The 22,441-nt window shown below is 58.4% G+C and overlaps 7 protein-coding genes across 7 annotated transcripts; 3 read left to right on the top strand and 4 right to left on the bottom strand.

Moving 5' to 3' along the window:
* Positions 1 to 54: 54 nt before the first annotated feature.
* Positions 55 to 3,000, top strand: SLS55_001534 (uncharacterized protein; the record flags this gene model as incomplete). Its single annotated transcript, XM_066773028.1, has 6 exons — positions 55 to 358; positions 412 to 536; positions 603 to 946; positions 994 to 1,397; positions 1,863 to 2,084; positions 2,132 to 3,000. 6 exons carry the CDS (start codon positions 55 to 57, stop codon positions 2,998 to 3,000), a joined length of 2,268 nt encoding a protein of 755 aa, XP_066635595.1.
* A 2,541-nt stretch (positions 3,001 to 5,541) lies between these two features.
* On the bottom strand, positions 5,542 to 7,509 carry SLS55_001533 (uncharacterized protein; the record flags this gene model as incomplete). Its single annotated transcript, XM_066773027.1, has 5 exons — positions 5,542 to 5,615; positions 5,672 to 5,898; positions 5,951 to 6,873; positions 6,927 to 7,225; positions 7,287 to 7,509. 5 exons carry the CDS (start codon positions 7,507 to 7,509, stop codon positions 5,542 to 5,544), a joined length of 1,746 nt encoding a protein of 581 aa, XP_066635594.1.
* Positions 7,510 to 8,203: 694 nt separating this feature from the next.
* uvi31 (BolA domain UV induced protein Uvi31) lies at positions 8,204 to 8,611 on the top strand (the record flags this gene model as incomplete). The annotated part of the gene is made up of 2 exons (XM_066773026.1): positions 8,204 to 8,227; positions 8,405 to 8,611. 2 exons carry the CDS (start codon positions 8,204 to 8,206, stop codon positions 8,609 to 8,611), a joined length of 231 nt encoding a protein of 76 aa, XP_066635593.1.
* A 2,419-nt stretch (positions 8,612 to 11,030) lies between these two features.
* Positions 11,031 to 12,090, bottom strand: mug86 (Meiotically up-regulated protein 86 protein; the record flags this gene model as incomplete). The annotated part of the gene is made up of 4 exons (XM_066773025.1): positions 11,031 to 11,133; positions 11,191 to 11,426; positions 11,496 to 12,011; positions 12,064 to 12,090. 4 exons carry the CDS (start codon positions 12,088 to 12,090, stop codon positions 11,031 to 11,033), a joined length of 882 nt encoding a protein of 293 aa, XP_066635592.1.
* Positions 12,091 to 16,317: 4,227 nt separating this feature from the next.
* Positions 16,318 to 16,762, top strand: SLS55_001530 (uncharacterized protein; the record flags this gene model as incomplete). The annotated part of the gene is made up of 2 exons (XM_066773024.1): positions 16,318 to 16,323; positions 16,358 to 16,762. 2 exons carry the CDS (start codon positions 16,318 to 16,320, stop codon positions 16,760 to 16,762), a joined length of 411 nt encoding a protein of 136 aa, XP_066635591.1.
* A 2,075-nt stretch (positions 16,763 to 18,837) lies between these two features.
* SLS55_001529 (uncharacterized protein) lies at positions 18,838 to 20,072 on the bottom strand (the record flags this gene model as incomplete). Its single annotated transcript, XM_066773023.1, has 5 exons — positions 18,838 to 18,902; positions 19,001 to 19,283; positions 19,366 to 19,841; positions 19,902 to 19,971; positions 20,067 to 20,072. 5 exons carry the CDS (start codon positions 20,070 to 20,072, stop codon positions 18,838 to 18,840), a joined length of 900 nt encoding a protein of 299 aa, XP_066635590.1.
* A 732-nt stretch (positions 20,073 to 20,804) lies between these two features.
* NPT1 (nicotinate phosphoribosyltransferase) lies at positions 20,805 to 22,407 on the bottom strand (the record flags this gene model as incomplete). The annotated part of the gene is made up of 3 exons (XM_066773022.1): positions 20,805 to 21,046; positions 21,100 to 21,538; positions 21,589 to 22,407. The coding sequence occupies 3 exons, from the start codon at positions 22,405 to 22,407 to the stop codon at positions 20,805 to 20,807; spliced, it is 1,500 nt and encodes a 499-aa protein (XP_066635589.1).
* Positions 22,408 to 22,441: the final 34 nt, after the last annotated feature.

Here is a 22,441-nt window from a genome sequence, read left to right as displayed (position 1 = left end):
GGACGGCCGCGTCGACCTAGGCCTAAGCAATCACCTAAATGGACACCCGACGACATGCTCAACTTCCATCTCGAATTGAAAGATCTCGACAGGCAGATCCGCAAGAGGTGCTCGGACCCAAACTACCAAGGCGAAGGCCCGGTCCTCCAGAGTCTTCCTCTCCTGCTGGGCACACCCAATTTCGATGCCGCCCTCGAAATGGAGCTCAAAAACATCGAAGACGGAATGGACACGGAGGCCTACGTCATCGTCAGCAACACGGGCGACACCGAGCTCGACGTCCTGCAGCCTGGAGCAGTTCTGGAGAGCGAGCAGAGTTTCATCTCCCAGATGCGGATGATCAAGAATGAGAACGAGCGTGAGCATAGCAATCCACTCTTGCGACCTTAGCTAACTAATGCGATGCCGCAGAGTGTAACTTGACACTTCCCTGGACCAGACTGGACTCTTTCACAGGCGAGTACTACACGGACCAGGACTGGCTTAAACTTAAGCCTGGCCAAACGCACACAGCGAGGTTTGATGCTGCAACTATCGTTAGTAGACCCTTGCCTTGTTTCCGGATGAGCATATGCTACTGATGTTTGGACAATACTTTCCAGTTCGACCTCTCCAAGGGCGGCGACTTCTCATTCATGATCGACACAACTATGATCGCCAAGTATCTCGGAAAGTATCTGATCTCACTGCACGTCACCAGCAGCACGCTGGAGCTGAAGAACGTTGACGGCGTCAGGGCCGCCCGGGCTATGAATGCGGCTCAGGCTAGGAACGTTGGACAGTCGGACGCCAACATTATGAAACGCTTGGGCATCCAGAAAAATCCCGACTGTGGGAGATTGCGGTCGGCGAAGCTGAACGGAGCGCTTGCCTGGGCGGCGAGGATGGCCGCAGATGGCGCCATCATTGCTCTGGGTATTGAGGGGTTCCAAGTGTACAACGACAAGTAAGGCGTTTGTTCCCCTTTGGTGGAATAGCTACTGACGTGGCCAGGTTCGCCCAATTCTTCCATGCCTACGAGAACGAGGCCCGATGCTACGTTGCAAACAGGCTCATGGATGTTGCGAAAGAACTGAGAATCCACGGACGATATGCGCAGTCGTGGGTTCAATGCGACGACCTGTATCAACGATGCAACACCGGCCACTTCTACACGTACAGGCACCCCGATACTCCCAACATCATCCAGATTTGTCCTAGGATGTACCGACTCAAGCACTACGAGAAAGAGTGCTTCCAGGAGAGCTGGGCGAGCGCCTTGCTTCATCAGGCCCTGCAACTTCCACTTGCAGGAACCGCAGCATGCCAACAAATCGTCAACGGCTTTCCCGAGGCCACCATCCTGACTTGGAACGAAGCGAAGAGAAACGCCGACACCTATGTCTGGTTCGCGCAGTGTACGTCTTTGGCCACCCCTTCCTGATGTTGCTGTCCGTCGCTAACGCCATTGCAGCCGCTAATCTTGCCTGCCCTCAATTCTGAGCTTTCGCCCGTCGTATTTCAGCGCTTTCGTTGGCCGTTGAGAAGCCGGAACATTGCGACGCTGGAAAATTGAGAAGTTGGAACACTGAGAAGGTGGGACAATGAGAAGCTAAAACGTTGGGACCGCGGATATGCATAGAATGGCCATACCACAAGGCCAAAGTAGATCAGAGAAATGATATATAATACTGTTCAGGATGGTCCGTCTTGTCTTCCTGCTTGAGCTGTGTGGGTGAGAGGAAGGGGCCATTTACCTGGCCACCCACCCCTTCCTGTTTCGGAGTCCACCTTCTCTTTTTCTCTTCTCGAAACAACCCCGCCTCTCTTTTCCTCGAAGCAGCCCCGCCTCTTGTCCTCATGGCAACTTGATCGAGTCGCAGCCATGAAGTTCTTGCTGCAAGTCTTGCTTGCCGTGTTTGCAGCTGCCCAGGCTTCGACAAGCGGGCACCTTCCCAAAGTCGATGTGAAGATCACCAGCGCGGGCAACACGGCTATACGCGCCTCCATCACAAACACCGGAGAGTACGACTTGTCCATCAAGAAGCTGAACAGTCTCTTCGATAGCCGCAATGTCCGTAAGATCGACGTCAACGCCACCGCCGGTGAGTAACAAGCCCATTTCGACGCCTGCTCTAATTCTCCCTGCTAGACGGGACGCCGCTCGTGTTCGAGGGCAGCTCCGTCGTACCCAGCCATCGGACTGACGCAGGCAGCTGGCTCCAGATTGCCAAGGGCGACGTCTTCGTGACTGAATTCGACGTCGCCGACTTGTACGACCTTTCTCCGGGTGGGAATTACACGGTCAAGGCCGAGGGGACTGCCTTCATTGAGCCGCCCACTGCGTACACCGATCTTCAGCTCAATTATTCGAGCAACACGCTTTACATACAAGTCGATGGTGCCGAAGCCGCGAAACGTAAAGCCGCCGGCCTCTCAGCCACCGGACGTCTTGTCACCCGCGCCGAAATTGGCGCCGACTGCAGTGATGAACAAAAGGGAAAGATCAGACAAGCGCTACACTATTGCCGTCTCATGGCTTGGTCGGGAGCGCGGGGTGCAGAAGATGCGGACGAAAGGTTCTTCTACTACTTCCACACTTTCGAGCGGGTAGTGCGAGACCATGTCCGATGCAAGTTCCTCGCCGTCGCCGAGGAATGCCAGGAGAGACCCGGAAAGTCCTGGTTCACTTGTCTTGACTCCCAACTCCAGTGCCAGTACAACACGCTCGCTGTGACCAACCCACGGACCGGCCTGATCACTCTCTGTGACTTCGCCTGGCAGCTCCGACTCGTCTATACCAACGTGTGCCACGACGACGATCTCGCTACCACGCTCATCCATGAGATGACGCACGTCAACGGCTTGCATGGCAGCGCCACTGATGACATATATCGCCACGATAAGTGGCCCAAGTGCAAGGACTTGGACTGGTTTCGTTCGGTCAACAACGCCGAGACCTATGCGTCCTTCGCGCAGTGTAAGTCTCCCGCTCGTTCTCCTCAACTCCCTCGGTGGTAACCATGTCACAGCTATGTATCTGCGCTGTGACTATCCATACTGAGGCGGTGGAGATTGTGCCTGAATCCAGTTTGCTGTTGTGTTGTTGAAAGGGTAAGCAACACTGGGAGCGAACGAGTCGGCTTCAAATTGTCAAGGAGGGTTCACTGGACGAATACGATGCACTGTCGGCATCTTATCGCAAGTTTTTACTTTGCGCGGAGCATTTTTTTATTTGAGTCACTGATAAACAAGCAGCATGGAATTCTAGGGCATAATCATCCGAGTATGTAGCTGCTCCTATCGCAACAACAATTTGATCACCTTCCGCGTCGTGAGTAGTATTCGTACACATTCCAAGGACCTTCTCCACCACATCTTGGCTCTCCACTGGTTCGTCGCGCTTCGCCGCCTTCCTGTCCGTCGCAGTAGCGAGGAGACAGCATCTCTTTCGTGGGAATTTCGGGTCCTTGCATACCCTCTACTTGGGTCCAAGATCCCATGTGGCTGAGTTCGAGATTCATACCCGATGACGACCGAGCTGCCGTGTACAGTGCTGCTACATCGTTGCGGGCAGCTGATGAGGGGGATGCGGAGGAAGCCGGGCTGAACGTACGTCGCGGGTTAGTTCGGCGGCACGGTCCCAACTGCTCGCAGACGGAAGGGGAGAAAGGAAAAAGAAAGGGAGCAGGTCCTACCAATTTGCGCGGCTGCCGTTGCTCTGTGGCTGTGCAGATCGCTGTTGCGGAGTGATTGGGTTGGGATCTGCATGGTCTTTGGACGGGTGCGGGGAAGTGTTGCCGGGGTGGTTGCCACTCGAGACGCTGCCGCGCTCCGCTGGCAGAAGGTGTTAGCGGGGGCGAGGCTATGTGTGGCTAATGTTGCTTTTCCGGGAAGAGAGAAAAGCAAAGATCGTAAACATACCTGCCGTGCTTGCGGCTCGAGACCACTGAGTGGTTCCGCCCAGCAAGTACGGGGGAGTCGAGCGAGGGACCATGGCTTCGACTTCGGATGTAGCTGGAGCGACCCAGCCAAAATCCAAAGAAAGAAAACACACGGCGAGGTGAGCGAGAAGGAGACTTGCGACTTGGAGAGCTCGAGCTCGACAACTGTGGCTAAGCAGCCCGCCCGCATTTTAAGGTCTCACGATTGCCGGTCGTCTCCCACCCAAGGCGACGATGCGCTCATCAGCAACGGCGCACATCACAACCCAGACGGCCAGTAGCAGCACCCGGTGGTGCAGAATGCGACACTGCACCGTCCCGCAGCATGCAAAGCAAGCAGGCAGGAGGTCCAACGCCCGAAGAAAAAAAACACCGCACCCCGCGTAAGGCAGCCGAGGCCGAACGGGCCAAGCAAGCATCTCGATGGGCCAGACGGTGACCCCGACGACCTTCATTTGACCCCCCGCGCAAACGGAATCTCCTTGCGACGCCCAATAGGGCTTGCTTGTTCGCTGCAAGACATCTGGATGAAGAGAAGTACAGTGAGTCCGGGTTCAACAGGCTGCAGAGGGAGGGGGACAGGAAGGGGCATGAGGCAGAAAGGGGGAGGGGGAGGGGGAGCAAAGAGACGGTGTAGTAGCATCGAAAGAGTTTCCCGCACGCACGCAGGACATGTATTGACGAACCAGAGGTAGTGATGGGCATGCGGTTGCAGCAGCATGCGGGGGCTGAGCCACAGCACGCGCCACACGACGCCACACTCATACTCGCTCGCCTCCCACTCCCCCGCCCCGAGCCAATCGTGTCAATGCGAGCACGCGGGTACGCTGTGAGCGCGACGTTTCGACAAGTCCAAGCGGGATGGTCGACGAATCAGGCCTCTGATGGAAAAACTTGCCCCAAGAACGGAGCCGACCGAGGCTTGCGGTTCGCGAACCGTTTTCGTTTGCCTTGTTTGCGAGTCCCCCTCCGATCCCCCTCAAGGCTGCCATGAGGCTTGTCGATGTGGCGCATGAAGCGGTGAGGCGTTGCGGCCGGTGAAGACGATGTTACTTGCGTGTGTATGCGGCCGCCCGGTTTTTCTTCTTTCTTGCTCCCATGCCGATTTTCCTCTTCGGGTCAGTTACTGCGGTGGTGGGCTTCTGGCCTCGCTACTTACTCTCTCGACTCCTGCCGAGGTGTGAACGGCGACACGTGCTTGGGTTGAGTGCAACAGTCGACGTCTTCTCAAAATTACGAAACTCGGAGATACCGAGCCTGGAAGCTCTCTCCTCTTTGCTATCCGGCCTGTCGATCCGGCAACCAAGGTTGCGTGGGCTAATCGGGATGCCCGAAGGTTATCGGTATGCTTGCGGATCCGCAGGCGCAGCATGTTCAACAACCTGGCCTGCATCGTCGAAGAAACCAAAGCAGGCTTTTTACGCTATCAACGTGCGGCCTCAATGTTCTTTCAACCATCGACCAACACCGCCAATTAGTTCTCATTCTGAATTCGTGTCATAATCGTACATTTCGGAGCTTTTGGGGTGCCTATCCATCCATCCAATCTCTATCATTCTATTTACAAATCACAGTAAGTGGAGATACGGACGGACGATGCCCAACAATTGTGCTGACATTAGTTCTTCGGCGGGGGAGGGGGAGTCTTTGGTCTGCCGGAGAACAGCTCCAGAACGAGAGCCTTCTTGTTGACTGTAGAGACAGCGTCAGTAAGTGGCTCGATCTTTGTCCCGTCAGTGAAGACTTACTCTTCCCCATGGCATTTCTTGGAATGTTGTCCACCAGCTTGAGCTCCGTGGGGATCTTGTAGTTGGCCAGTATGTCCTTCAATGCCCTGCGCATGTCCAACGGGCCCCAGGGCTTGCCACCCTTTCCGGCAGTCTGACCCTGCTCGGTAAGAACGACAACCGCAGCAACTCTCTGGCCCCACTGTTCCGAGTCTAATGCAACGACGGCGCATTCAGCGACCTCAGGTCTACTCTCGGTCAGCTCATTGGCCCCACCACATCATGAAAGAGGGCACTTACAGCGAGAGCATCTCCCTCTCGACCTCCAACGCACTGACCTTCTCGCCACCGGTCTTGATAATATCGGCGCTCTTCCTACCCTGGATGAAGTACATCTTTCCCCTGCACCAATCCTGGCTCGGCCTCGAGCTCTTCCCAGCCGTCGGGACTTCCCTTCTGACCGCGACGTCTCCCGTCTTGAACCACCTGCCCTTTCCATCCTCGCCCTCGACGAACTCCTTCGCCGTGGCCTCGGGGTTGCGCCAGTACTCGCGGAAAATGGTTGGGCCGCGCAGCTGCACCTCGCCCTGGCGTTCCCTGCCGTGCTGGTCAATCTCCTCTCCGTCCTCGATGATCTCGTTCGTGTCCGTGTCCACGAGGCGGGCCTCGACGAAGGGGAGCGGCCAGCCGACGCTCCCGTCGACGCGGTCGGCGACGTCCAGGCCGCAGCTCAGCGCCATGCCGACCTCGGTCATGCCGTAGCGCTCCAGCAGCACGTTGCCGGCGCTGAGCTGCGACCACGCGGCCTTGGTGGGCGTCGGCAGGGCGGCCGAGCCCGAGATGTTCAGCCGCAGGTTCTCCGGGCGGGTCGACGCGCGCGCCGCCTCCTGCAGCTCGGGCGAGAGGCTCTTGAGCGCGTGCATCAGGCGGTTGTAGATGGTCGGCACGACGGTGAGGAAGGTGATCTTGTCGCGCGGCTTGGCGCCGTTGGTCGGTTGCAGGAAGGGCGCGGCGAGACGCTCCCACACGTGGCTGGCGTTGAAGGGGAACATGAACTCGATGCTCGAGCCGGCGAAGAGCGGGGCCAGGATGGCGTTGACGGTGCCGTGGATGTGGTGGAGCGGGAGCAGGTGGAGGAGACGGTCGTCCGGGCTGTATTCCCACGCCTTGTTGAGCGATTGCGCCTGCGCGGTCAGCGTGGAGATGGGGATCAGGACTCCTTTCTGCGCAACGTAAGCCATTGTCGATGCGGATGGAGACGTGCAGCTTCTCTCACCGGCCTGTTGGTGGTGCCGGACGTGTACAGCATCATGCCGCCCTTCTCGTCGGGAACGGCATCAAGCTCGACGGCTCCGCTGCTCGATGCGGTCTCGAACCTCTTCTCGACCTTTGCGGAAATGGGCTCATGTTCCAGGCCTTCCTTCAACACGTCCTGGGCCTTCTCCTGGTACTTCTCGGAGGCCAGGAGCATGAGAGCAGCGCTCTGGTTGACAATGTACTGCAGCTCATGGGCGGGGAAAGCGGGCGACATGGGCACAGCGATGGCGTTGCTGGCCAGGATGGACAGGAGCGTCACTGGCGGCCAATCAGCGCGTTGCCAGAGCGGAATTGCTCGCCAGGGATGTGCAGCGCGCACCTACATAGTCGTAGCTGTTCTCTACGAGGAACGCGATTCTCTCGCCGCGCAATTCCTTGCCATTGGCCTTCTCGCGCAGCTGGTCCTTTGCGTGGGCGACGTCGTGCAGCAGCTGGCCGTAGCTGAAGGTGCGGTTGGACAGCGAGTGCACGACGGCGGTGCGCCGGGGGTCGTGGCCGGCGATGGCCTGGAAGACAGGCAGCCTCGGCAGCGTCGAGGCCATGCGGAGCAGCTGGCGGAGGAGGGGCGGCGGGCTGGTGAGCGGGCGGCGGGCGGACGAGGGACGGGGTCTCGTTGCAAAGCGGCAGGCAGCTCGGGCGAGCATTCTGCCAGCTGGGGGACGGCAGGTCTATCAATTATATGCCAGGGAGGGATGTGCTGATTACGTGCAGCTGGCCGTCGGCAGTCATGGCCCAGTGCCCGATCACTCGGTGGGTCAATGGGGTCCGGTCTGCGGCGGCGGCGGCAGAAGTAGACGCCGAAGCTGGTCTCAACAGAAGCACAGCGGGACAAGCTTTGCCGGCGGTGATGGCCGGCGCGTGGTGTTGAGTCCGTAGGGAATCCGGCGCAAAAATCCAGAGGCGCGTCGCGGGCGAGCTGCTCGACGTTTGCCCGGCGCCGCCTTCGATTCGTCGCTCAAACGCCGCCCGTCTCCCCACCACCCCTCCAACCTCGCAGCTCAACCGCCCGCTTCTTTGATGTTGCAGCGAGCAGCTCTCCTCCGCGGCACCGCGCGACGCCAACTATCAGCCATGGCGCAGTCAATCACCCCGCTCGAGGATTCCCTGCGCGCAAAGGCACGACTCCGCACCCCGCGCGCGAACCACGGCGGCTAACAGCTACAGATCAACGAAGCGCTCAAGCCCGCATCGCTTGAGGTGTTCAATGATTCGCACCTGCACGCCCACCACAAGGCCATGCAGGGCGTGACATCCAGAGAGGTCCGTTGCTGCCCCGTCCACCCGACCCAGAAGCATCATGTCTCGGCCTGAAGCTAACCGTCGCACACGGCCAACATCACAGACGCACTTCCGGTACGTACTGCGCCGCTCCGTTGCCATCCACCCAGCCGTTCCCCCGCCGCCGTGATACATATATTGTTTGGACAATGCGCTCAGACTCGTCTCCGCGCGCGCCGCTCCAGGGTCAACGTCGTTTCCGAAGCCTTCCGCGGCAAGATGCAGCCGGCCAGACATCGCATGATCTACTCCCTCATGAAGGAGGAGATGGCCAGAGAGGGCGGCATCCACGCCCTGCAGCTGCGCACCCGCACGCCCGAAGAGGAGCAGCGCGCCATGTCGGCCGCGGTGACCTGTCGCTCGTAGCCACACACCACTACCAAGACCGTCCATGAGAGAAAAGGGATGCTACCAACTCGACCTGCAGGCCGGTGTTGCCCAGCGCTACACGGCGGAGTGCGGGACAAAAGTCGTGGGAATTGATATGCAAAGCATACCTTCTTCTTGGCACTCTGGCATGAGGCTTAAATTTCGCCTCTCACTCTGCGAGACGGGCCCCGCCGCGCCAAGAATGGGGATGCAACGGCTTGTACAACAAAAGCTTGACAAAGTGCCAAGACCGAATAAGAATGGAGCTTCTACGAGTCATCTTGCATGAATCTCGCCCCGTCCCGAAGCTGTGGGTTTTCGTTCCTGACTTGCGCTTCACGGGGGAACCTTGACTAGTAGTAGGGAAAAGGCCGTCGTGACAGCGAAGGATCTGTTCATGCAGATGGAATACAAGCTAGCGGGCCACGATACGGCTCCGCACCAGTGGAATGGGAGCACCTGTGCAGGAATAATGACACTGTACCGAGACGGCATGGATGCTCTAACATACGATTCTCAACGTCTCGTCACATGCAACAGCTTTCCCCATCAACAGACACGTGCATCTTCGTTCATGTGCCCCTACGTTACGGGGACAGGTCCCGCAGCATACATGAGAGACAGAATGGAAAAAGAAACCACAGGTCAGACACTACTGCTGCACGCCGATCGTACCTAGCGTCCCAGGCGGGCAGAAAAGATACAGCTGCGGCTGCCCGCCGCTTGGGTCCGGGTAGCCGCGCTTCCCCATCCCTGGTAAAGCTCCATGTAGAGATCCGCCCGCAAGGAATGGCAAGATCTGGATCTGAGCAACGTCACACAGAGAGGGTGGGACTGCTGCCATGCTCCACCTAGGACCGCATGCAGCAAAAACAGCCAAAAAAGTGATATCATCTGTTGTTGCTGGGGATGGCTGAATTCGGAATGAAATATGAAAGGAAGAGAACGGCCCCCTGCCTTCGACGTTGCTTCGTCGGTCTCACCGTTGCCGCACGACAGACAGCACACAGGTCACGTACAATGATGCTCCTCCCAATACCCAGGTCTAGCTGATGTCTCAGACGCACACCTTTTTTTTTCTTCTCTTATCTCCGGCAAGCGCCCGTCAAGTCTTTTAGTTCTGTACACTCTTGGCTGCGTTTTTTCTTTTCCAGGTTGCTCCGCGAAACGAAGCATCGACGCGTATGCGCCGAGCGCCCCGCGGAAGCCGAGGTGGGGAGACGGGGAAGGAAGTTCGTATCCGCGCAATAACGATAGGCGAGAAAACCAACACAACTAACTACCTGGTCACCACACAGTAGTACTACTACCGGCCCAAGGATCAATTAACCCGAGTGTGGAGTGACCTGTCGATGACTTGCTGACTCCAACACGAACCACAACCTTGGTTTACCCTGTCGCCGAGGGAGAGCCTCGACCGCAGACGACCCCTGGGGCGCGTGATGTGGAGTGCCCTCCATTATTTTTTTCTGCGCGAGCGCGAGCGCGAACAGAGAAAGGCGTTGGTCTTATTGACGACGGATGACGTAAAAGGACGATTGATCAGTGACTAGGTATCGCGTTATCTCCTGGCCCTAGGTTTGTTGGATCCTTCGCTATTCTTCGAACGAAAGTGCGCGCGTCGCCGTCGCGCACGAACCGTCCGATGAACCTCAACCGCGAAAGGGAAAGAGAAAAAAAAGAGGGGACGAGCGCCCGCTGCCTTCTGGAAATCTGCGCATGAGAGCAAGAGGAAGCGGGGACGTTCGTTCTGGTTCCCCACCTGGGCAGGCTAGGCTGCAAGTGGTATGTACCCTAGCGATGGAGATTATTGCCGGCCTGGGTCGCGAGTCAGTCGTCAGCCCGGGCGGCGGCCATTTTGCAGGGCGCCGCCGCCGTCCGCTCTGGCCAAGCACCGCGCCTTCCGTCACTGGCGGCGTTCGGGCGCTTCTTTGCCCAGGCGCCGAGGCTTGGGCTTGCGAGGGAAAGAAAAGGCTTTTAGTCACGTCGACGACATCATCGGTGGTCGGAGACGGGCTGGATGCAGATCGATGGCGGTGAATGGGAAAGAGACGAACAGAGAAAACAGAGCGTGCGTACAGACACGAGAGAGATGGAAAAAATTAGGACGGCGTGCGCCAAAAGCCATATTAGAACTGTGGTATCTTCGGATGTCATAAACAGTAAAAAGAACACGAGACGACCCCTTGCCATCGCGGATATCCAGGCCTCCGCCTCCCACCTATATTCAAGAGGCTTTCCTCTTGCCCTCGGTTGATTCCTTATGTCCCAGTCATATCCCAGTCGACCTCTTGGCTCCGGCCAAGAGGATTTAGCTCATTAATAGTATGTCGTTTTGTAAATAGAAAGAAAAAATATTCAGGCCGCGACTCGGTTCGGCCGTTTTGGCAATGTGTCGGGCAATTGCCTCTCCCCTCTAGACAGCCTGGTCGGCACGCGCAGCGCTGTTGTCGACCTTGTTACGCCTTTCACGGCCCTTGTCGGACCAGGGGAAGTGTGCGACGGGAATGACGAAGAAGCTGTGCTGATGTGTTAACAGACTAGATTGGGAAAATAGGGGGGGTGCTTAGACTAACCTGTTGCTTGAGTCGGCGATACCGGCAAGGGCGTTGTACCAAGCAGCAAAGGCGGCCAAGATACCAAAAGCACCGCCAGCCGTGATAAGGTTGGGCTGGGGGTGGCCGCCGGTGCCCTTCAGGTAGCCGATGCCGAGCATGAGGAAGGCCAGGTCGAGGGTGAAGAAGAGGAAGAAGAAGGCCACAGTCGAGCGCAGCGTGCACATCAACAGGATAAAGGTGAAGATGAACCAGCCCTGAAGATGAACAAGTTAGTGTGCATGCCCCTTTTCTATCCCTCGCAAGAAAGGTGTATTGCGACTCACCATCAGGTAAAGACCAAACGAGTTGGTGAACTGCGCGGGATCGCTCTCTTCGAGCGTAGAGACAATGTTGAAGCCGCCAGGGGTCAAGACGATAGCAAACGACAGCCAGAAACCACCGTACGAGGACAGCGCGGTGGCACCAAAGGTGTTGCCGACGGCCATCTCCCACATGCCGGCGAGCAGCTGGACGAGACCGCCGTAACCGTAGGCGAGAGCGACGACGATGTTGGGCTCGGCAATGTCACATGTCTTCATGTTGATCAGGGACAGGACGAAAGTGGTGAGGGCGAAAGCAGAGAGACCAAGCGGCGCAGGGTTGGCGAAGTCCTTCTTGGGGGCGCGGTACAGGCCCGGCTGGAATTCACCACCGAACGCTGGCAGGCGCATAGTAGGATCATTAGTCACAACGTGAGCCAACGGGTTGCCGCCATAGTCGTACGGCGTACGTTGCTTGGGCGGGGCGGCGGCGTGGTCGATGCCAGAGGTGCCGTTGGTGCCGTTGAGCTCCTTGGAGTCCTGCCGGTGGTTAGTGCTTGGTCTTCGGTGAGCGGCAGGCAGGCACGCTTACGGGGTTGGCGGTGGCGGTGGTGGCCATGGTTGCGGTGGTGCGGCCTGCGTCTGGGGAGGGGAATGCTCTTATGCGGCGGCGATGAAGCGTCGAGGGATTGGGTGCAAGGGGCTTGGAGGGCAGTCGCGTTTATATCCAATGGGGCCAGCCTGCGCGAGTCGGGGGTGACACCAGGGACGGCTGTCGAGCAGCGAGGGCTCGGGGCAGTATATATACATGGTAACAGCGATTCTGCGGAGACCCTAGCGCGGGACAGGTGGGCGGGTCGAGGTGCGGTGGCCGTGGGCGGGTAAGCTGGTGGGCTCGTCTCGGCAGCAGATTCATTACGCCAGAAGCATTCGCGGATTCTCCACGTACCCACACCGCACCCTGGCCTTGGCCGCCCCAGCCAGTCAGCGTGCGCGTGGGCAACCAGCCGGGCGCACGGGATCGCCCCTCTGCGCCGTCATCGTCTGGGGAAGGCTGCCTGCCGAGGCGCGCTGCAGCTCTGCCCGGCGGTGGTATTGTAATTGTCATGGCGCTCCCAAGCCGTCCAAGCACCGCCCAGCACGCCTCCACGCTCAGCGTCAGTCCACCGCGAGCCGGCTGCCGGCCGTCCTGCCAATCCGTGGCCGGTCGTCTCGACGTCTCCGCCCGCCGCCCGTCCATCGCCGCTGCGCCGCTGCGCCGCAGCGATGCGGTGTCGTCTCATCCCAGCCCGCAGGGACATGGGCCAGCTCTCCTGGCGGGTGCAGCCCACCGCGCCGTATGCGAGAATTCCCATTTGTCAAGCCAGCGGCCCATTCCATCCCACGCAGGGACGCCGGCCGAGGGCACGGTCGCGATGATGGCTTGCCGTCTGCCAGGACCCCGGCACCGCCAAAAACACCCCAGGCACCACGAGGACCTAGCGTTTTGCGCAGGCAAGGTTGCGACATGGGAAACTATCGACGAGCAGCCAATGCCCGGCGCCCAGGCGGAGCGGCGCGGCTCCAGCCTGGGCTTCACGTGGATCTGCATATCAGCGAGCTGCAGCGTCTCCGCAGCGCGCGGCGTCGGTGGAAAGGCTGCGGCTACGACCCTCGGCACCTGTCGAGAAGTCCTGCGGGCAGCGGGCGGGCGCGCCGGATGCTGGCAGGCACCAACCCTCTCTGGCGGGGCGAGCGATTGAGCCTCCGAGGCCCGTCTCGCTAGGTGCGCCCGTGCCCCTCCATCGGTCGATTATTCGCACATCCTTGATGAAACCGTCGCGACACCTGCACCGTGGCTCTCAATCGGGTCAACGGGAGCTGCGCGCGCGCACGTCAGCCAGAGGCAAGGCCGGACGCACTACCACAATTGTGGCCGCGACCCTCGACCCGCAACAGTGCAGGAGTTCGGGCCGGCTCATCAGCGCCCCGTGCTTCCCTGCAGTGCCATCCAGCTCGCCCGTCCAGCAGGCCATTCTCAGGTGCTCGCCGCCCAAGTAGCAGGCGAACGTTGGCGATGGCCGTTGATGAGGCGTGTCCAAAAAGTTACTTTGACGCTACCGCGGCAAGCGACAGCTTTCCCGCCCTCGACAGCTGTTACCACGACTCGACTATGCCCGTCGCGGCCTTGACAGCGCGGCATCGCAATTTCGCGCCCATCTCAGGGCTCAGGCCGTGTGCGGAAACTGGCCTTTCCCAGCTCCACGGCCGCCGGGATTGGAGGGGATGGGGCCAAAATAGCTGTCCCACCGGCCGACTTTAGGCTGTTTTGAACTGCCCTGCAGCGACTTTGAATCCTACGCATCCACCTCGTGCCCACATCACACCTGGACGGAAATACGCAGCATCATCCTGGCGGCCCCTCCCAGGGATCTGTGGCGCACGGCCGCCCCGTTCGGAGCTTTGAGAGCAGAGAATGCATTCAAGCATCGCACACGCAAGGGTTCTCCCTGCCCCAGTTGCGTGGCAAGGGGATCGCATTGCGTGGAAGATGAACGGGGGATTCATCCTTCTTCCACACCTTGATCATCCTAATTTTCCCCGTCGGAGGCCCTACAGCCGCTTTGGATCTGCGGCTGAAGTCGCTGACCATGCATCGGCGTGCGACGTGCGGGCAACCCGGTGGTGGTGCGGATGGCACGGTGTCTTCGAAGGATTCGTCGAGATTGCTTCCCGCCGTTGAGCTCCTGCATGTTTCGTTGGAAGATGCGCCACGTTCGATGTCGTGAGCGCCTTCCGCAATCAAGCCTGTGCCAATGAGCTGCTAATAATCTCTTGCGCCGTGCCAAGTGAAGCCATTGTCGTATGCCACGCATGGACTTTTCTTTTCGCATAATGGCTTCCGATTGCAGTGCTGGTCGCCGACGGCGGGAGGACGACAACAAACCGTAGATCTGACCGCAGAGCCTGGAATTGTCTCGCGCGCATCGATGATGTATTCTTCCATTTGCCCGTAGACCGCGACGGCAAATTGGAGTCTCGACGTAGTAGATGCAGCGGGCAACGACCTCGGCCCCCCACGTTTTGAGCCACCCGTCCCGGCTGCAGACCTCGGAACCAACAAAAAAACCGGGGAAGTCTTCTGGGGTTAACTGGGGTTGGGGTCGGTCGGGCCCGTAGCTTTGAGGCTCATAGCCGCATCTGGAACGGCTTACTCGATGCGGCACTCGTGGTGTGTAGACTTTTCCGCGCCGTCGCTGGCTGTCTCGCAAATCTTGGGCGCGAAGCTTGGGCAGAGCTTAGCTGCCGCCGCCTGGCGTCGTTGGCGATTCACGCAGCATTCCCGATTCTTGGGCACGACTCTGCTGCCGAGGACGTCCAGTGACGTAGGAATTAGTAAACACGACCAGTCGGTGAGATGATCTGGACCTGGTGGCTGCTGTGGTGATGGGCAGTAGTGACGTATCTGGGGCACCGCGGGGTATGGCGACCACACTGGTGTGGTGCGATTAAGCTTAAGCAGCGACGGCAGGGGGAACGGACGATCCACGAGGCTTGGAATGCGGAGAAGAGAAACACAGATCTTGGACGGGACCCTTGACACGAGCCTGTGGACTTTGCGGAGGATCTGTGGTTGGGTTGTGTGCGAACTTGGCGCCAGAAGGGGGACCTGACGGGACCACTCTGCCGCTAAGCCGAGCGAACGCCGAGCGCAGGCGGAAGTCGGGAAATTTTGAGGAACCTGCTCCGACGGGCGCGGTGGGACAGCTGTGTCTGGTTGGCTGGGCGCGCTGCCTGTGGTTTCAAGACGGTGCGGAGGGGCGCACGTGTTGGCTCTGCCTCTGGCGGGCGGACGTGTCCCGGCCAGGCGGCGCACGCGAGCCTCGTGCAGGAATGCTGGCGATGCTGGCGCAGAGGTATGTACCGGTGTCCAAGAAAAGAGCAGGCGGCCGGTGAAAATAGCATGTGGCGACGGCAGACAGTGGGTCTCGTCGCGCGGCAGCAGCGACAGGCGGCGGTTAAAATAGGAGAGACAGGAGCACAGTAGCTGGTGGTGTTGGACACAGGCGTGAGGCTCAGGCCTGAGGCACAGGCACAGGCGACTTTATTTGGCAGTTGCACTCGCCCAGCCGGGCTTAGCAGCCCCCGCCCCGAGCCGCACGCCGCACTGGACGCCGCCAGACATCACCTCTCCGCCCCCCACAGCCTTGCTCCCTCCTTCTCCCGCATCTATTCTCATGCTCCCCGGCTCCACCGCGACTGCTATTCTGATGCATCTGGACGCGGCGCGCACGATGCGGCGGCCGGCACAGCGCGACTCTTGTCGGTGAGCCGCCGCGGCGCCAGCCGCCGGCCAAGGCAGCAACGGTCAGTCATCTTGCACTGCCTCTCTTCCGCCGGTCACGGTCAACCGCTTTGGCTGTGGGTTTTGGCCTTTGCCGCCTTGACCTAGATCCTTCAGCGTCATTTTCAATTATGCTGCCTGCAAACCGTGGCTTGCACGCGCTCCGGCACCTGGCGTCCAGTCACTCTTTGCGTCAGAACATGTCGTTGTAGCCTGCGCCTTTCCGCTTCTTTCGCGCAGCTGCGCAAAACCGCCCTCTTGATGCCTTGCGCGCAATCCCACAGTAGTCTCATCCGCGCGCTATGACTCTGTCTCGCCGTCCAGGCCATTCGCAGCTGCTGGTTTCCCTGTCCTTCTCTTACGCCGCAATGAAATCTGCCTTACCGCCGGCGGTGTTGGTCCTCACGCCTGGGCTTGGGGGCGGCCTTCGACCACCAACACTGCCTCGCACAGTCACACCCCCAAGGCGGCGCCCGATTGTTGGAATGTGCATTGGCGCTTTTGTTAGCAGCCTGCTTGAACATGGCCGTCAGATTGATGTCTTCACCCTCGACTTATAAAGCCATCCTTCTCTCCACCAACTGCCGCTATCCCTACCAACAAGCAAGCCACCAACCCATCAAGCCACTATCCAACACTCCCGCCGCTCTCCAGCATACATCAGCGCGCCTTACCCGCACTCACCTCATCACTCTCGACGACTTTAAATCCAGCCACCAACAAAATCAACACTACATCCGCCAACATGGACTCCTACTCCTACGGCTCGAAGAAGGCTCAGCCTGCCTACTACTCGCCTTCCTCCTCGTCCTCACACTACTACGCCTCGTCCGCGGCAACAGCGTCGTCGTCGATGAAGCCCACTCGTGGCTACGGCACCAAGCCCGGGTCACAACCGCCCAAGATCACCCAGGGCGGTCAAACTTACGACCCAGTGTCGCGCGACAACACGGGCTACAACCGGTAAACTTTCGTCTCGCCCTACCACTCGCTTCTTCCCGTCCGCTACAGTATTTTCCTGCTCGCCGCGACTGTAGCGAGGGTGCGAGGAAGAAGGAACAAGCGAGGGTTCCACAAGAAGGCGATCTCTATCAATCCTAGCGATCTAATCACCCTGTGATCTGCCAACTTCTCCGGATCTTATCCCCAAATCTCACTGCACTCCTATCTCGCCAATCGGAGTGCAGATCTCCGGCTCTCCGACGATCTCCGCCGCAGGCAAGCATCGCCTTCTTTTGGACGAACCGACTCGCGCAACATCTACCCTTATTTTTTTTTTCTCGTCGGCTCGAGCATCTTTCCTTGCTTCCGTCTTTCAGCGTAGACACAAGACACAACATGGGCTCCACGGCCCCACACAACAAAAACAACCAAGAAAAATCGTGGGGGTTGGGGGGGAAGTTCTTGCTCGAGGTGATGGTGGTGGCTGACGCTCGCACCACCACAAGTCCCATTCCCGGCCCCCACCCGAAGCTATTTTTGGGATGGGCAGTGCCGCAACCAACCACCACAGCAACAATCCTCCACACCCCACTTCATACATACATCACAGCATTGGGCACGGCGTTTATCTGAGCTTGGCATCGCGGGACGGGATCACAGGCTGGCTTGATGGCTGTTGTCGCTATTTTTGGCATCACCATCATCATCATCCTCCTCGTTTCCCTCCCCGAACATCATACATCTTTCTTGCATAGCGTTTGGACAATTGGGCTGGGTTGGGTTTCTCATAAGCATGGCACATCGGATGGTCTTCATCGACCTGGCGGCGTTTTGATTTTTTTTTTTATACTCTTCCTTCTAGCGTTTCCTTCGCTTCCTTCCCTACTCGCTAGCATCATCAAATCGAGGTCGAGCGACGGAATCGTCAGCTCCCTCTTTTCAACTCAACCCTGAAGCTCCTGAATGCTGATCGTGCACGCCGAGTCTCTCTTTCTCTCCCTTTATCCCCTGTCAAGGAAAAGGTCAAATACATCATCCTGTTCACTGAGTAAAAGGCGAAGGAGACACATCCATTACCACCGCGCTATTAGGAAAAGGGTATGCTCGTCAACAACACCAGCAGCCACCGAGCCAACCTCACGCAAAGCAAACGTAGCCGAAAAAAGCAGAAAGGCGAGGCAGCAGAAATCAACATAAAACGAATTAGTATAAAAGACGATCGATCCTCTCGTGTTTTCTTTTTTGCAACTGCCTACTAACGCGACGAAATGGAGCCAAAGTACACAGACAAGCAGCCAGACAGATAGGTCGCCGAGCTGAGCCGAGCCGAGCCGAGCCCTTGTACGCCAGTAATTAAAAAGCAAAAAGCTGGCACGGAACGGCAAACAGAGACAGAGACAAAAATAAACACAACCGAGCAGACCGCACACACACAGCTCTATTCAGCAATCAAAGCAACGGCAAAGGGAACGAAAAACAGAGGGAAGAAAGATACCACTACAAACGAGCAAGGGAATAAGGCAAGGGAAACTGGACATAAGAATCCAACGCCCAATGAAATTCAGAAATCTCCCATTTCTCGTCGTTCCACTAAAAGGAGGTCAAAAATAAAAAATCATAGCCATCGCGAGCGGACAGCACGTGGCCGCGTAATGGTGGTATGATGTTGATGAGGAAAGGAAAATGAAAAAGGAAAAGCACACTCAAAGAAAACTGTCCCCCATTGATATCACAAACTTCCGTAGCGCAAGCCCCGTCAATCTATCCCTCATTCCTACACCTTTCCAGGCCTGCGCGATGGGTGGTTGAATGATGATCGGGAGGTGGCCGCCTGATGAAGAAAAGCGGCCGAAATGTACACTGGTCACATCTACGTGGATGTTTCTTTGCTGACTTGAACCCTCTGGCGGGCGTTTTATTTTGTTGTTCTTTCTTGCGTCAAGGAATGCCGGCCAATTTTGAAACCTATCCTTCGTTTCCATGCATGAATCAGGAGCTTCACCGTTTCTGATGAGCCCATGACGCACGAAAAGATTCAAAGAAACCGTTTCCGCCGAGGCGCGTTTGTGCATCTCTTCCTTAGGTTCGGGGTATCATAACTTATTTCTGCTGGTTCATAACGACGACGACGGCGACGACGATAGCGATGATGATGAGGATGAGGACTGCGTGGCATGATCAGCAACCATGTCCCCGTAGGATCTACCATGCAGAACAGCGGTGTGGAGGATGAAGCACAGGTATGTGGGGAAAAAGCACTTACCAACAAGACCCAAGCAGTACCACTTCTTCCGGTTACGGGCGCGCGCGCTGTCGATGGCGACGGCGATCTCTTCATTGGCCTTGACTACGTTGTCGCGAACCTCTTCGCCCTTCTGCTCAATGTTCTCCACAAGCGGCTCCTGCTGCACGACGATTTCGTTCAGGTCCTGGAACAGCTGTGCCAGCTCCACCATCTGCTGCTCGATCTTCTGGATCTCCTTGTGACGGCCTTCGACCGCACGCAGCGCGGATTGCGACTGTCCTCGGCGGTCGCTCTGCATCATCTGTTTGACGCGAAACATTAGCAACTCAGCTTCTGATTGCGGAACCTTGGCTGGATCCAAGACATGTCTTGGTGCCACATACCGCCTGCTGGAAGATTTGCGCATTCGGATCCTCAACCGCCTGCTTGACCTCATCGTCGGTAGCGTCGGGGCGGACGATCCTGTACTGGCGGGCCTGGCTCTCCTGCAGCTCCTTCCTGAACTTGCTCTCCACCTCCTGGAACTTGTTGATGGTGCTCTTGAGACGGCGGTCCACGCGGCCGACCTGCGGCTTGTTGCGCGGCTCGCCCGACTCGGGCAGGCCCTTGATCCGCCTCATGCGGTCGACGAGGCCACGGTAGCCCGTCATGATCTCGTTGTTAAGTGTGTCGATCTGGTTCTTGTAGACCAGCGGCTCGTTGACGGCCGATTTGTGCAGGCGCGTCAGCTGCTCGAGCTGCGCATCGATCTGGTCGAGCGCGCGGTCAATGGCCTGGCAGTCATTGAGGATGGCGTTCGGGTCGACGGGCTGCTGAGCGAAGCCGCCGTTGTTCATGGCCTGCATCTCATAATCGGGTTCTGTGAAAGCTACGCTCTTAGCGACTGTTCAGGCGCGCGGTGGGGGCGGCTTGATCTTACGGTTGCTGTAGCCATTATTGTCGCCGTAGGGGTTCTGGGCGCCGTAGCCGCCCTGGCTGTAACCGCCGTACTGTGATGCCATGGTTTAGCAGAGCAAGAGGCGGAGGGTGCGTGAGAGTGTCGCGGTGGAGGAGCGGGCGGCGAGGCGGCGGAGCTAAGGCTTACACTCATGGTGAGAAGGTGAAACTATAAGCGTGTGGATGCGACTCCTGGGGGCCGGGTGGCTAGACTGCGGCGGTATCGAGCGGGTGGGCGCGTGGAGCGTGGGTGGTTTGCAGTTGACGTGTGGGTGGAGCGCCTGGAGGCGAACGATCGGAATGAGCTGTGGAAGCGCCGGTAAGAAGTAAAGAACGACAGCGACGGATCCGCGGCTCTGGATGCGCGAGGGAAGGCTGAGTAGGCGCAGCTGCTGAGGAGATGCGTGACAGGAAAGATGGTAGGGCAGGCGCAGCCCCTGGGGCGAATGCGGAAAGGGCCCCAGCCCAGGGCCCCAGCCAAGGGCCCCAGCCACAGCGGGTTCCAAAACAATTGAGCCCGCCCGCATCTGCCTCGCCGAGACAGCGCACTATGCTGGTATTGGTAGTTAAATCTAACATTCGGATGAATCTGCGCGCGCGCAAGGCTCCGTCTACGTGCGGACATCGTCCCTCACGGCCAATGTCGGAGGAGTGCAGCATTCTTGGAGCAGCTCAAAGGGCTCACTTCTTTTGTCGCCTGCCGTGCAGCCGCCCGCGTGCGGCCGGGGCGCGACATGGTCGCTCATTTGCTCACTATTTTTGTCGCACGAGTCCTAACACGAAAGCACCACGGTGCATCATGAGCTCCGCAGACGGCGCTGCCACCACACCTGCTGCCATTCTCGATCCAGTGCTGGCTGCTGGAGCCGCATAAGTGTCCTGCGCCTCAGGCAGCCTTTGGAGCCGCTGCGCCCTCCGTTCCCCACCGCGTCCGCTCATCGCCGCCCGCCCATTCCTTCTCGACGTAGCCCAGCCGCCGCTTCACGTCCGCAACAACGGCCTTGTCGCCTGTGTTCTTGCCAATATTGTCGCTGATCTTGACCGCAGCCCTGCCCTCTGCCGACGCTATCTTAATGACAATGTTGAGCGGCACCGACTTCTGGCCCGTGGACCCGCGCACGAAATCATCTGTGGGATCGTCAGCAACCGATACAGCCTTGGCCACCGCCCGCGCCACTCACTTGTCAAAAACGTCCCTACCCCGAACGTTGGCTGGAATCCCTCGGCCTCGGCCGCCTTCTTGTACTCCAGGCACAGGTCGATGTTGAGCGAGTCGGAGAAGACGATGACCTTCTTGCCCTTGATGCCCTCTGCGTCGTAGAAGTCGCGCATCGTTTTGATGAAGCCCCTGGGGTCTCCAGAGTCCTGCCGCACCCCGGTAAACGTCTGGGCAAATGTCGGCACCTCCGTATTCGTGCCATCATCCTTGCTAATCGGGGCGTGGATAGGCGGCTCGGTGTTCCCGAGCGTTGCCGTGTCGGGCAGTGTGGAGCTCGCGGCCACTGAAGCCGCTGTCGCGGCCGAGCCCGGTTCGGCAGTCGTATAGCTAGGGATCGGCTTCCTGAATGCTTTCAAGAAATCAGGTGTGCCGAATGTGTCGGTTAAGGCGATGCCCAGCACCTGGACCGGTCAGCACTCCTGAACATCGCCCTCCGGCTTGGTTTGCTTACACCCTCGCCAAACGTGCCGACCCAGTAGCTGAGGGCAATCTCGTTGGCGTCCTCGTAGTTGTCTGTCACCGCAGCGACACCCATGAACCATTCATGGGCGACAGTCCCGACAGGGGAAACCCCGTACTTCATGGCAAAATGGACATTACTCGTGCCTGTCACTTTCCCAGCCCATCCGTTACCTTCGGCCTCCTTTGCCGCCTTCATGAGACCCTGCATCACGAGATCGTGGGTGTGATAGTCACGCCTTCTTCTGCTGCCAAACTCTGAGAAGATGCACCCATTCTCCAGTAGCTTCAATCCCTTCTGGTATGCCTTGTCCAACTGGCCATCATGGCTCCAATCCGTATCGCAGAACTTGAAGTAAGCCTCGCTGATGAGAGCGAGCAAGGGGATCTCGTATAATATCGTCTCAACCCACAACCCCTCGGTCTTCAGATCCAAGTTGCCTATATCCTCGTCGGCCCCGGTATCGTTGTCTGCATTGAACGAAAGCTTGATCTGGGTGTCTGGGTGTAGCCGGAAGGTACGGAGGAAGCGGAGGTACTGGTCGTTCAAGTAGGTGCAGCTGTTCTTGAGAAAGTCGAGCTCGTCTTGCGAAAAGGTAATGTGTGCGAGCTTGTCGATTTGAGATTGAAGCCAGCGGTAGGCGGCGCGGGTGAAGCGCATGTGGGGAGTGCGGTTCGTGAAGCTGTAGGTGACATTTACGTCCGGGAAGTATTTGAGCACGCAGCACTGCATCGTGAGCTTGTACAGGTCGGTATCGAGCAGAGAGTTGACGCCCTCGGGCAAGGCGGCGGCATTGTTGTGGATGGCCATTCCTGAGAAAGGCGCGAGGTCGGCGCTGGTGTTG

This window comes from Diplodia seriata (assembly GCF_021436955.1).
Source record: "Diplodia seriata strain FDS-637 chromosome Unknown scaffold_2, whole genome shotgun sequence".
Classification (NCBI taxonomy): Eukaryota; Fungi; Ascomycota; class Dothideomycetes; order Botryosphaeriales; family Botryosphaeriaceae; genus Diplodia; species Diplodia seriata.
Note: the sequence above shows the minus strand (reverse complement) of the source record. Positions and strands in the feature narration are given on the sequence as shown.